At 31.5% G+C, this 14,288-nt stretch overlaps 1 protein-coding gene across 1 annotated transcript in view; it reads left to right on the top strand.

The window, feature by feature from the left end:
* LOC143235746 (uncharacterized) overlaps window positions 1-11,628 on the top strand; it is a 111,940-nt gene extending 100,312 nt beyond the window's left edge. The window contains exons 9-12 of the mRNA XM_076473950.1: window positions 7,560-7,638; window positions 9,498-9,545; window positions 11,075-11,136; window positions 11,364-11,628. Coding sequence (XP_076330065.1) covers window positions 7,560-7,638; window positions 9,498-9,545; window positions 11,075-11,136; window positions 11,364-11,571 — 397 coding nt within the window. The 3' untranslated portion in view covers window positions 11,572-11,628. The remainder of the gene's footprint in view (window positions 1-7,559; window positions 7,639-9,497; window positions 9,546-11,074; window positions 11,137-11,363) is intronic.
* The last annotated feature ends 2,660 nt before the right edge of the window (window positions 11,629-14,288 follow it).

Here is a 14,288-nt window from a genome sequence, read left to right as displayed (position 1 = left end):
ACTTGAACTGGTAAAATTCCATGAGGAGTTTCTCATTATTTTACTTGAACTGGTAAAATTCCATGAGGAGTTTCTCATTATTTCACTTGAACTGGTAAAATTCCATGAGGAGTTTCTCATTACTTTACTTGAACTGGTAAAATTCCATGAGGAGTTTCTCATTATTTCACTTGAACTGGTAAAATTCCATGAGGAGTTTCTCATTATTTTACTTGAACTGGTAAAATTCCATGAGGAGTTTCTCATTATTTTACTTGAACTGGTAAAATTCCAAGAGGAGTTTCTCATTATTTCACTTGAACTGGTAAAATTCCATGAGGAGTTTCTCATTATTTTACTTGAACTGGTAAAATTCCATGAGGAGTTTCTCATTATTTCACTTGAACTGGTAAAATGCCATGAGGAGTTTCTCATTATTTTACTTGAACTGGTAAAATTCCATGAGGAGTTTCTCATTATTTTACTTGAACTGGTAAAATTCCATGAGGAGTTTCTCATTATTTTACTTGAACTGGTAAAATTCCAAGAGGAGTTTCTCATTATTTTACTTGAACTGGTAAAATTCCATGAGGAGTTTCTCATTATTTTACTTGAACTGGTAAAATTCCATGAGGAGTTTCTCATTATTTCACTTGAACTGGTAAAATTCCATGAGGAGTTTCTCATTATTTCACTTGAACTGGTAAAATTCCATGAGGAGTTTCTCATTATTTCACTTGAACTGGTAAAATTCCATGAGGAGTTTCTCATTATTTTACTTGAACTGGTAAAATTCCATGAGGAGTTTCTCATTATTTTACTTGAACTGGTAAAATTCCATGAGGAGTTTCTCATTACTTTACTTGAACTGGTAAAATTCCATGAGGAGTTTCTCATTACTTTACTTGAACTGGTAAAATTCCATGAGGAGTTTCTCATTATTTACTTGAACTGGTAAAATTCCATGAGGAGTTTCTCATTATTTTACTTGAACTGGTAAAATTCCATGAGGAGTTTCTCATTACTTTACTTGAACTGGTAAAATTCCATGAGGAGTTTCTCATTATTTTACTTGAACTGGTAAAATTCCATGAGGAGTTTCTCATTATTTTACTTGAACTGGTAAAATTCCAAGAGGAGTTTCTCATTACTTTACTTGAACTGGTAAAATTCCATGAGGAGTTTCTCATTATTTTACTTGAACTGGTAAAATTCCATGAGGAGTTTCTCATTATTTCACTTGAACTGGTAAAATTCCAAGAGGAGTTTCTCATTATTTTACTTGAACTGGTAAAATTCCATGAGGAGTTTCTCATTATTTTACTTGAACTGGTAAAATTCCATGAGGAGTTTCTCATTATTTTACTTGAACTGGTAAAATTCCATGAGGAGTTTCTCATTACTTTACTTGAACTGGTAAAATTCCATGAGGAGTTTCTCATTATTTTACTTGAACTGGTAAAATTCCATGAGGAGTTTCTCATTATTTTACTTGAACTGGTAAAATGCCATGAGGAGTTTCTCATTATTTTACTTGAACTGGTAAAATTCCATGAGGAGTTTCTCATTATTTTACTTGAACTGGTAAAATTCCATGAGGAGTTTCTCATTACTTTACTTGAACTGGTAAAATTCCATGAGGAGTTTCTCATTATTTTACTTGAACTGGTAAAATTCCATGAGGAGTTTCTCATTATTTCACTTGAACTGGGAACTGGTAAAATTCCATGAGGAGTTTCTCATTACTTTACTTGAACTGGTAAAATTCCATGAGGAGTTTCTCATTATTTTACTTGAACTGGTAAAATTCCATGAGGAGTTTCTCATTATTTCACTTGAACTGGTAAAATGCCAAGAGGAGTTTCTCATTACTTTACTTGAACTGGTAAAATTCCATGAGGAGTTTCTCATTATTTTACTTGAACTGGTAAAATTCCATGAGGAGTTTCTCATTATTTTACTTGAACTGGTAAAATGCCAAGAGGAGTTTCTCATTACTTTACTTGAACTGGTAAAATGCCATGAGGAGTTTCTCATTATTTCACTTGAACTGGTAAAATTCCAAGAGGAGTTTCTCATTATTTCACTTGAACTGGTAAAATTCCAAGAGGAGTTTCTCATTATTTCACTTGAACTGGTAAAATTCCAAGAGGAGTTTCTCATTACTTTACTTGAACTGGTAAAATTCCATGAGGAGTTTCTCATTACTTTACTTGAACTGGTAAAATTCCATGAGGAGTTTCTCATTATTTTACTTGAACTGGTAAAATTCCATGAGGAGTTTCTCATTATTTCACTTGAACTGGTAAAATTCCAAGAGGAGTTTCTCATTATTTTACTTGAACTGGTAAAATTCCATGAGGAGTTTCTCATTATTTTACTTGAACTGGTAAAATTCCAAGAGGAGTTTCTCATTATTTCACTTGAACTGGTAAAATTCCATGAGGAGTTTCTCATTATTTTACTTGAACTGGTAAAATTCCATGAGGAGTTTCTCATTATTTCACTTGAACTGGTAAAATGCCATGAGGAGTTTCTCATTATTTTACTTGAACTGGTAAAATTCCATGAGGAGTTTCTCATTATTTCACTTGAACTGGTAAAATTCCATGAGGAGTTTCTCATTATTTTACTTGAACTGGTAAAATTCCAAGAGGAGTTTCTCATTATTTTACTTGAACTGGTAAAATTCCATGAGGAGTTTCTCATTACTTTACTTGAACTGGTAAAATTCCAAGAGGAGTTTCTCATTATTTCACTTGAACTGGTAAAATTCCATGAGGAGTTTCTCATTATTTTACTTGAACTGGTAAAATTCCATGAGGAGTTTCTCATTACTTTACTTGAACTGGTAAAATTCCATGAGGAGTTTCTCATTATTTCACTTGAACTGGTAAAATTCCATGAGGAGTTTCTCATTATTTTACTTGAACTGGTAAAATTCCATGAGGAGTTTCTCATTATTTTTGTTGAACTGGTAAAATTCCATGAGGAGTTTCTCATTACTTTACTTGAACTGGTAAAATTCCATGAGGAGTTTCTCATTACTTTACTTGAACTGGTAAAATTCCATGAGGAGTTTCTCATTACTTTACTTGAACTGGTAAAATTCCATGAGGAGTTTCTCATTACTTTACTTGAACTGGTAAAATTCCATGAGGAGTTTCTCATTATTTTACTTGAACTGGTAAAATTCCATGAGGAGTTTCTCATTACTTTACTTGAACTGGTAAAATTCCAAGAGGAGTTTCTCATTATTTCACTTGAACTGGTAAAATTCCAAGAGGAGTTTTTCATTACTTTACTTGAACTGGTAAAATGCCATGAGGAGTTTCTCATTACTTTACTTGAACTGGTAAAATTCCATGAGGAGTTTCTCATTACTTTACTTGAACTGGTAAAATTCCATGAGGAGTTTCTCATTATTTCACTTGAACTGGTAAAATTCCAAGAGGAGTTTCTCATTATTTTACTTGAACTGGTAAAATTCCATGAGGAGTTTCTCATTATTTTAGTTGAACTGGTAAAATTCCAAGAGGAGTTTCTCATTATTTCACTTGAACTGGTAAAATGCCATGAGGAGTTTCTCATTATTTTACTTGAACTGGTAAAATTCCATGAGGAGTTTCTCATTATTTCACTTGAACTGGTAAAATGCCATGAGGAGTTTCTCATTATTTTACTTGAACTGGTAAAATTCCATGAGGAGTTTCTCATTATTTTAGTTGAACTGGTAAAATTCCAAGAGGAGTTTCTCATTATTTCACTTGAACTGGTAAAATGCCATTAGGAGTTTCTCATTATTTTAGTTGAACTGGTAAAATCCATGAGGAGTTTCTCATTATTTTACTTGAACTGGTAAAATGCCATGAGGAGTTTCTCATTATTTTACTTGAACTGGTAAAATTCCATGAGGAGTTTCTCATTATTTTACTTGAACTGGTAAAATTCCAAGAGGAGTTTCTCATTATTTTACTTGAACTGGTAAAATTCCATGAGGAGTTTCTCATTACTTTACTTGAACTGGTAAAATTCCAAGAGGAGTTTCTCATTATTTCACTTGAACTGGTAAAATTCCATGAGGAGTTTCTCATTATTTTACTTGAACTGGTAAAATTCCATGAGGAGTTTCTCATTATTTTACTTGAACTGGTAAAATTCCATGAGGAGTTTCTCATTACTTTACTTGAACTGGTAAAATTCCATGAGGAGTTTCTCATTATTTCACTTGAACTGGTAAAATTCCATGAGGAGTTTCTCATTATTTTACTTGAACTGGTAAAATTCCATGAGGAGTTTCTCATTATTTTACTTGAACTGGTAAAATTCCATGAGGAGTTTCTCATTACTTTACTTGAACTGGTAAAATTCCATGAGGAGTTTCTCATTACTTTACTTGAACTGGTAAAATTCCATGAGGAGTTTCTCATTATTTTACTTGAACTGGTAAAATTCCATGAGGAGTTTCTCATTATTTTACTTGAACTGGTAAAATTCCATGAGGAGTTTCTCATTACTTTACTTGAACTGGTAAAATTCCATGAGGAGTTTCTCATTATTTTACTTGAACTGGTAAAATTCCATGAGGAGTTTCTCATTATTTTACTTGAACTGGTAAAATGCCAAGAGGAGTTTCTCATTACTTTACTTGAACTGGTAAAATTCCATGAGGAGTTTCTCATTATTTTACTTGAACTGGTAAAATTCCATGAGGAGTTTCTCATTATTTCACTTGAACTGGTAAAATTCCAAGAGGAGTTTCTCATTATTTTACTTGAACTGGTAAAATTCCATGAGGAGTTTCTCATTATTTTACTTGAACTGGTAAAATTCCATGAGGAGTTTCTCATTATTTTACTTGAACTGGTAAAATGCCATGAGGAGTTTCTCATTATTTTACTTGAACTGGTAAAATTCCATGAGGAGTTTCTCATTATTTTACTTGAACTGGTAAAATTCCATGAGGAGTTTCTCATTATTTTACTTGAACTGGTAAAATGCCATGAGGAGTTTCTCATTACTTTACTTGAACTGGTAAAATTCCATGAGGAGTTTCTCATTATTTTACTTGAACTGGTAAAATTCCATGAGGAGTTTCTCATTATTTTACTTGAACTGGTAAAATTCCATGAGGAGTTTCTCATTATTTCACTTGAACTGGGAACTGGTAAAATTCCATGAGGAGTTTCTCATTACTTTACTTGAACTGGTAAAATTCCATGAGGAGTTTCTCATTATTTTACTTGAACTGGTAAAATTCCATGAGGAGTTTCTCATTATTTCACTTGAACTGTGAACTGGTAAAATGCCAAGAGGAGTTTCTCATTACTTTACTTGAACTGGTAAAATGCCAAGAGGAGTTTCTCATTACTTTACTTGAACTGGTAAAATGCCATGAGGAGTTTCTCATTATTTCACTTGAACTGGTAAAATTCCAAGAGGAGTTTCTTATTATTTCACTTGAACTGGTAAAATTCCAAGAGGAGTTTCTCATTATTTCACTTGAACTGGTAAAATTCCAAGAGGAGTTTTTCATTACTTTACTTGAACTGGTAAAATGCCATGAGGAGTTTCTCATTATTTTACTTGAACTGGTAAAATTCCATGAGGAGTTTCTCATTACTTTACTTGAACTGGTAAAATTCCATGAGGAGTTTCTCATTATTTCACTTGAACTGGTAAAATTCCAAGAGGAGTTTCTCATTATTTTACTTGAACTGGTAAAATTCCATGAGGAGTTTCTCATTATTTTACTTGAACTGGTAAAATTCCATGAGGAGTTTCTCATTATTTCACTTGAACTGGTAAAATTCCATGAGGAGTTTCTCATTATTTTACTTGAACTGGTAAAATTCCATGAGGAGTTTCTCATTATTTCACTTGAACTGGTAAAATGCCATGAGGAGTTTCTCATTATTTTACTTGAACTGGTAAAATTCCATGAGGAGTTTCTCATTATTTCATTTGAACTGGTAAAATGCCATGAGGAGTTTCTCATTATTTTACTTGAACTGGTAAAATTCCAAGAGGAGTTTCTCATTATTTTACTTGAACTGGTAAAATTCCATGAGGAGTTTCTCATTACTTTACTTGAACTGGTAAAATTCCAAGAGGAGTTTCTCATTATTTCACTTGAACTGGTAAAATTCCATGAGGAGTTTCTCATTATTTTACTTGAACTGGTAAAATTCCATGAGGAGTTTCTCATTATTTTACTTGAACTGGTAAAATTCCATGAGGAGTTTCTCATTATTTCACTTGAACTGGTAAAATTCCATGAGGAGTTTCTCATTATTTTACTTGAACTGGTAAAATTCCATGAGGAGTTTCTCATTATTTTACTTGAACTGGTAAAATTCCATGAGGAGTTTCTCATTACTTTACTTGAACTGGTAAAATTCCATGAGGAGTTTCTCATTACTTTACTTGAACTGGTAAAATTCCATGAGGAGTTTCTCATTACTTTACTTGAACTGGTAAAATTCCATGAGGAGTTTCTCATTACTTTACTTGAACTGGTAAAATTCCATGAGGAGTTTCTCATTATTTTAGTTGAACTGGTAAAATTCCATGAGGAGTTTCTCATTACTTTACTTGAACTGGTAAAATTCCATGAGGAGTTTCTCATTACTTTACTTGAACTGGTAAAATTCCATGAGGAGTTTCTCATTATTTTACTTGAACTGGTAAAATTCCATGAGGAGTTTCTCATTACTTTACTTGAACTGGTAAAATTCCATGAGGAGTTTCTCATTATTTTACTTGAACTGGTAAAATGCCAAGAGGAGTTTCTCATTACTTTACTTGAACTGGTAAAATTCCATGAGGAGTTTCTCATTATTTTACTTGAACTGGTAAAATTCCATGAGAATTTTCTCATTATTTCACTTGAACTGGTAAAATTCCAAGAGGAGTTTCTCATTATTTTACTTGAACTGGTAAAATGCCATGAGGAGTTTCTCATTATTTCACTTAAACTGGTAAAATTCCACTGATAAAATGGATTATGGAATAAAACTTCATAAGTTGTCAAAGTTACATGAATAACAGAACTATAGAAACTCAGTTGAGCAGAAGTTTCAAAAGCCAAAAGGAAAATGTCCTTAAATTTCAGGATATTAGTTTAAAAACCTTTTCTTTCAAAACAAATTTTCAATCGGTTTCTCTTTGTAACTTAGCCTGACAGAGATCAAAATGATATTGTACTTATTTAAGGAAAAAATAACCTAAGTGCGACAATATATAAGAAATAAACCATTTATACAAGAACTCTCTGACTTTCTCACAAGATATTTATGTTTCAAATAAATTGTTCATGTTTTTATCTCTCTTCCTGACTTTTACTCGTATTTGGAGGCCAATGCCCCAAGTGTTCATAATTTTCATATGAAATATTTCTAGATGTTTATATTATTTGACTTTGTAAACTAAATAAAGTAAGACATTGTAAATACAGTGAAGAACTTTTAGGTTACAGCAGTATGACATTCTAAAATATATTCTTTGTATGTTGCCATTTGTAGTTGGAGTAATAACACAAGAAGGTTGTGTGTGTAATTCTTTGTTTTTCTGTTGTTTAGAAACAGTACAAGAAATGAGAGGACCTTAGGAGATTTATGCAAGTTGGAGGATTCTGTGGAAACCCAGTTTAAAGAGATGGTAAAATTCTTTGAAAATCATTATTTGATATGTTATTGTAATGCAGCATAATGTACACTAGTCATAAAATTTTTAACCCTTTTTGCACAGGTCAAAAGTCGTGTCATGGCACTTGGTGACTCACATTCAAACTTTTTATGGGACAACTATTTTATGAATTTATGTCAATACATTTGGTATCAAACTTTTGGTTACAATTTAGATTTTAGTATATACATTATTTAATTTTGTTACTCAAACAGAAAGATTAAAAAAATCTGATCATTGATTTTTGTGTGTTGCATGGCACGTTCAATGCAGCACTGGTTCAGGTTAGATGTTTATGATCTCAAAATATCAAGTCTGTAATTTTGTATGAATTAGGAACTGAAATTACCAATATTTATAAATTAGAATATAAAATAAAAACATCATATTTTTTCCATTGGCTGGAAAAACACTGAATCAAACAAGGCGGCCTCGCTCGCCTCTTTCCATATTTGGAAACACTTCATTATCTTTCTTCTGTATATAATGTAACTTATCAAAAACTCAATGTCCCCCTAGTGGCTTTGTCAGCTATTTTCAAGTGTTATGACACCTTGTTTTTTTAATACAAATCTTCAAGTGGGCAGGTTGTGTCTGCTTGAAAGTTCAGTTTTAAAACAAAAAACATCTTAGTTACTGAGCTTGATAAATTAGTGTAATTCTAGGGTATTGATATAGCACCTTTTGTAAGTTTTTGCTTATTCAACTGTATATATAAAACCTAAAAAAATATTTTGTTCCATATCCTCCACATGAAAATTTAAAAAGGCTTAGCAGCAACTGATTACAAAGGTCATAATTACAAGATAATTATTTGCTTTACTTGTTTATTTACTGTTCTATAATTTAAGAAAAATAAGTTTCCTAACTTATTTGTAAATAGTAATAATGTATGTACATGTATAATAATTATAATTGAAATGTAACTGTCTATCATAAAATACTAGTCCACTGAAACAAAACAGTCAAGACTTGTCACTTTGCAAAGACTAAAGGTCAGTCGTATATTACTGGTTATGGTAACATGAGTGCCTGTGCACTTCATCATTGTAACTCCTGTATTGTCAACCAGTCACAGCCGTAAGGTCAATATAATAAAATTATAAATGGTTAATGCTATGAGATATAAGTAGTTCAAACAAATAAATTTTTTCTGTTATGATTTGTAGTCATTCTACAAAGCATAATTTATATTTATTTATTTGTTATGGTAGTGACAAGACTCATTTTTTAAATTAACAGATAAAATATGAAGAGTTTTTCTTAAGAAACATTTGATAACTTTCTGGACATTTTGTCTGTGAAATTTGAAATTTGTTTGATACATAAAAGTGTATTTAATCTTAAAATGAATATTGTATTTTGGATCGGCAACATGCAAAAAGGCTTGAGAAAAACATTTCTTAACAAAAAATTTAAGACTAAAAAAAACAACTAATATTTTGCATATGAAAGTCTTGTAATCTTTGCTAATAATCTGGAAAATTTCATAAACATATGCTTGTTAATTTAAAAGTTATTGTATGAAAACTATAACAAGGACAAAATGTTCAGTTTGTGAAAGAGTTAAAGTCTATTTAGATTAGAGGTTACAATAATTTATACTGAATGAATAAATAGTAAGAATGACTGTAGTGCTAATAAAAATGTTATTTATTTAAAACCAGTTTCTATGTAAACAGTCAATAAAAACTGAATGTTTTAATAGTAATTTTACACAAATATTGGAAGTGTAACCTAAGTAGAAGTTGACAGCAGTGAATGTTAAATGTATGAAATTAAAACTTAGTGTTGTAATAATTTATTTAGTAAAGATTCTATTTTTATTACAGATTGTAAAATTACATCAGCATGGACTTATGAAAAAGAAAATCCTTAAGGTAATCTCTGAATGTTTTGCTAATTATCTCCAGTCCCATCTTAAGTTATGTTGAATCATTTTCAACATATTTAGCTAATCTGTATTTAGTTTTTTTTCCCCAACCTATTACTATTTAATTTTTTCATTTTATCTTAGTATTCCCAACTTTTTAATATTTTGTACTCTTTCTAGTTCCAAGCATATTTTATCTCATGTAACATTCTCAAATGTATCTCACAAGTTGGCAAGCAATGATTTAAAAAAATAATGAAGTGACTTGTTTTCAGAGTACATATTACGTGTTTTTACAGAACCACATATTACGTGTTTTTACAGAACCTGTGTCTGTTTTCTTCAGATATGATCTGTAGCTAAGCAATATTGATACTGAGAGGCATTAGAAATGCAACAACGTACCTACAGTTAAACAATTTTAATACACTCAACATAAGTTTTGAATGTACATATCATGAAATCATCATGTCTTTGCTCTACACAGTGTTCAACTTTGATTAGAAACTGCACACAAACAGTTTAATCAGGATTTCAATGTCAGGAACACTAATAACAGGTATGTCCTCCATTTGCCTCCAGAAGAGCCTGGATCCTGGTGACATGGATGTTACCAGATTGTCAATCTGTCTCTGGCGGATGATGTCCCACTCATTTAAAAGTGCTGTACATAGTTCAGCGAGAGAACTGGGGTCAGGATCCTGATGACGGATGCGCTGATCTAGAATATCCCAAGATGCTCAATGGGATTCATATCGGGTGAATATTGAAGCCAGTCCAGAACATTAAAATTGTTCTTATTTAAACAATCTGTACACACTCTTGTCGTGTGTGGACATGCATGAAGGTCCACCCCGACCCTGGCCGGTATCAGCATCCCAACCCCCCTGATCTCTGCTTTCTTGCATCAGCTGTGGCATCTTTCTTTGTGGTGAAGTTAAACTTCTAAACCCAGTATTTTATAGGCTGAAAGAACAGTATGTAGTGCATACAAAATTTTTTCTATACTCTCACATTATGTACAACAGCAAGGGATGGATAAGTTTTGACCGGTTTAAATACTGACACGTGATCACACTGATTAAAATGATCTGAACTACTGAACTGTTTTCAGAGAATACTCATGATTAAAACCCAGGAGTGTTTGCACCGTTATTGGTCAACCTGTATGAATCAACTCGATTTATTACTTGTTGTGTTTTTAATGCTGCTCAGTATATATAAACCTTTTACATTTTTACATCTAATAATAATATTTTGTGGACAGTGGGTAAGGTAATTACACTTGAGAAATTTGTGTAGCGATAAACTTTCAAATTTATTAAAGTGCCTGCACAGAAAATGGATGTGTTCTCTCTGACCTTACTGTTCTAGAACCAGAGAAAAAGCATCGTTTTACATTGTCGGAATGTTATCTAGGTTGTGGTTTACTGAAATAGATAAATATGTAAAAATAATATTTACTAATATTTCCTTGTTTTAATACAATTTTGTTTGTGTATTCAAATAAGTATAACTTTAATTTGATTGCTTTAGGTGGAAAAGAAACTGACAATTAAAAGTAACCAATTAGCCATTATAACAGACAAGGGATTAAGGTAAGTACATATAACTTTGATTTGTATACCAATTTTTAATTATATGTTTCATAATTAATATATAGAAGTTATTTACCATTATTTATGTGTCAGTAAAGGTTTTTCATGCAATGTAATTTGTTCTTTGTGACTAGTAAATTCATGAGTGTATACAACATTCAATGTACAACTTCCCATTGTTTTTTTGTGTTTGACGAATAATAAAAACATAATTTTTTTTCCTAAAGAATTCAACACAAGCTTGTGGAAAAGAGCAAGAAGCTACCACCAACATCCGGTAATAAAATGGAAAAATTAAACTCGTTTTGGTTGCTTTTCAGTCACTGTTGGCTGGCTCGAATAATCCCATTGCAAAAGAATTGGAGTAGTGTATCAAAAGTTGTTATAATATTCCTTGATTCTTCTAAAGTTTTACAGCTGTGGTTTGGGTTTTAATCATAGATATTTTTGTATATTTGCTAACATTTATCAATAAACTAGCACAACATTCTGCTAGTGTTGTAAGTTACATAACTTCACACATCATTTGGTCCACTGCTGTAAGTCATGAAACAGGGCAACATTTAACAAAAATAAAGACAGTACAAAACCCATCATTTGGTTAAAGTTCACTGCTGTTTCTTTGATGATTTTAATCAGTGTGTATGTTACACTGGTTTTGGAACAGGAAAATGAGTTGTAGATATCTGAAGGTATAAGTAGTGTCAGTATAGTATCAATTAGGATATAGTCCTGATGTTGTAAGTAATGTCAGTGTAGTATCAATTATAATATAGAGTCCTGATGTTGTAAGTAATGTCAGTGTAGTATCAATTATAATATAGAGTCCTGATGTTGTAAGTAATGTCAGTGTAGTATCAGTTAGAATATTGTCCTGATGTTGTAAGTAGTGTCAGTGTAGTATCACTTAGAATATAGTCCTGATGTAGTAAGTAATGTCAGTGTAGTATCAGTTAGAATATTGTCCTGATGTTGTAAGTAGTGTCAGTGTAGTATCAGTTAGAATACAGTCCTGATGTTGTAAGTAATGTCAGTGTAGTATCAATTATAATATAGAGTCCTGATGTTGTCAGTATAGTATCACTTAGAATATAGTCCTGATGTAGTAAGTAATGTCAGTGTAGTATCAGTTAGAATATTGTCCTGATGTTGTAAGTAGTGTCAGTGTAGTATCAGTTAGAATACAGTCCTGATGTTGTAAGTAATGTCAGTGTAGTATCAATTATAATATAGAGTCCTGATGTTGTCAGTATAGTATCACTTAGAATATAGTCCTGATGTAGTAAGTAATGTCAGTGTAGTATCAGTTAGAATATTGTCCTGATGTTGTAAGTAGTGTCAGTGTAGTATCAGTTAGAATACAGTCCTGATGTTGTAAGTAATGTCAGTGTAGTATCAGTTAGAATATAGTCCTGATGTTGTAAGTAGTGTCAGTGTAGTATCAGTAAGAACATATAGTCCTGATGTTGTAAGTAATGTTAGTGTAGTATTAGTTAGAATATTGTTCTGATGTTGTAAGTAATATCAGTATAGTATCAGAATATAGAGTCTTGATGTTTTAAGTAGTGTCAGTGTAGTATCAGTTAGAATATTGTCCTGGTGTTGTAAGTAGTGTCACTTAAAATATAGAGTCCTGATGTTGTAAGCAGTGTCAGTATAGTATCACTTAGAATAGATTTCTAATGTTGAATGTAATGTTAGTATAGTATCAGTTAGAACATATAGTCCTGATGTAAGTAGTGTCAGTTAGAATATAGAGTCCTGATGTTGTAAGTAATGTCAGTATAGTATCAGTTAGAATATTGTCCTGATGTTGTAAGTAATGTCAGTATAGTATCAGTTAGAATATTGTCCTGATTGTTGTAAGTAATGTTAGTATAGTATCAGTAAGAATATAGTCCTGATGTTGTAAGTAATGTCAGTACAGTATCAGTTAGAATATAGTCCTGATGTTGTAAGTAATGTCAGTACAGTATCAATTAGAATATAGTCCTGATGTAAGTAGTGTCAGTGTAGTGTCACTTAGAATATAGAGTCCTGATGTTGTAAGCAGTGTCAGTATAGTATCACTTAGAATATAGTCCTGATGTTGTAAGTAATGTCAGTGTAGTATCAGTTAGAATATTGTCCTGATGTTGTCAGTAGTGTCAGTGTAGTATCAGTTCGAATATAGTCCTGATGTTGTAAGTAATGTCAGTATAGTATAACTTAGAATAGAGTTCTAATGTTGTAAGTAATGTTAGTATAGTATCAGTTAGAACAGAGTTCTAATGTTATAAGTAATGTTAGTATAGTATCATTTAGAACATATAGTCCTGATGTTGTAAGTGGTGTCAGTATAGTATCACTTAGAATAGAGTCCTAGTGTCAGCATAGTTTCACTTAGAATATACAGTCCTGATGTTGTAAGTGGTGTCAGTATAGTATCACATAGAATGTATAGACCCAAAGACATAAGTTGTGTGAGTGCAGTATCACTTAGAATGGAGTGTTCTGATGTTATAAATAATGTCAGTATGGTGTTGAGTACTGCTGTTGTAAGTGGTGTCAGTATAGCCTCGTGGATTGTCATGTTCTGGTACTGTAAATAGGAGATTAACATCTGAAAGATTCTGATGTTCATAAGTAGTGCCTGCAGTAAGATATAATCAATGTTTATAAATTATCTTAGAATTAAAAAGACATTTATTTAGGATAAGGTATTTTACGAAGGTATAACCAGTGTTTATAAATTATCTCAGAATTAAAAAGACCTATTTATATTCACAATAAGATATTTTAAGCTGGCTGCATGATTGTTTTCTCTGAAAAATGAGGACAAAACTGTAGTTCTGGTAACTCTTGTAATTACAATTATGCATTAATTCTTCACTTGTGAGTTGATTTGTCTTGCAATTTGGGAAAGTACATCTGGAACTATATTTTTTAATTACACTTATAATCCAATTTTATCAAATGAAATGCCAAACTTTTAAAAAAAAAAATCTATGTATTGTAAGAAATTGTAATATTAAGCCTATTTCATTTATTACACTCTTTGTTCTTAATTTAGTCTATTAGGAATTTTAAAGAATTTATAACAATAGTTTTCCAACCACACCATATGTTTTCATATTCATTCCCAATGGTATATCTTGCTCAATCCAGAGCTC

This window comes from Tachypleus tridentatus, chromosome 12 (genome assembly GCF_004210375.1).
Source record: "Tachypleus tridentatus isolate NWPU-2018 chromosome 12, ASM421037v1, whole genome shotgun sequence".
Lineage (NCBI taxonomy): Eukaryota > Metazoa > Arthropoda > Merostomata > Xiphosura > Limulidae > Tachypleus > Tachypleus tridentatus.
This window is presented reverse-complemented; position numbering and strand designations above follow the sequence as displayed.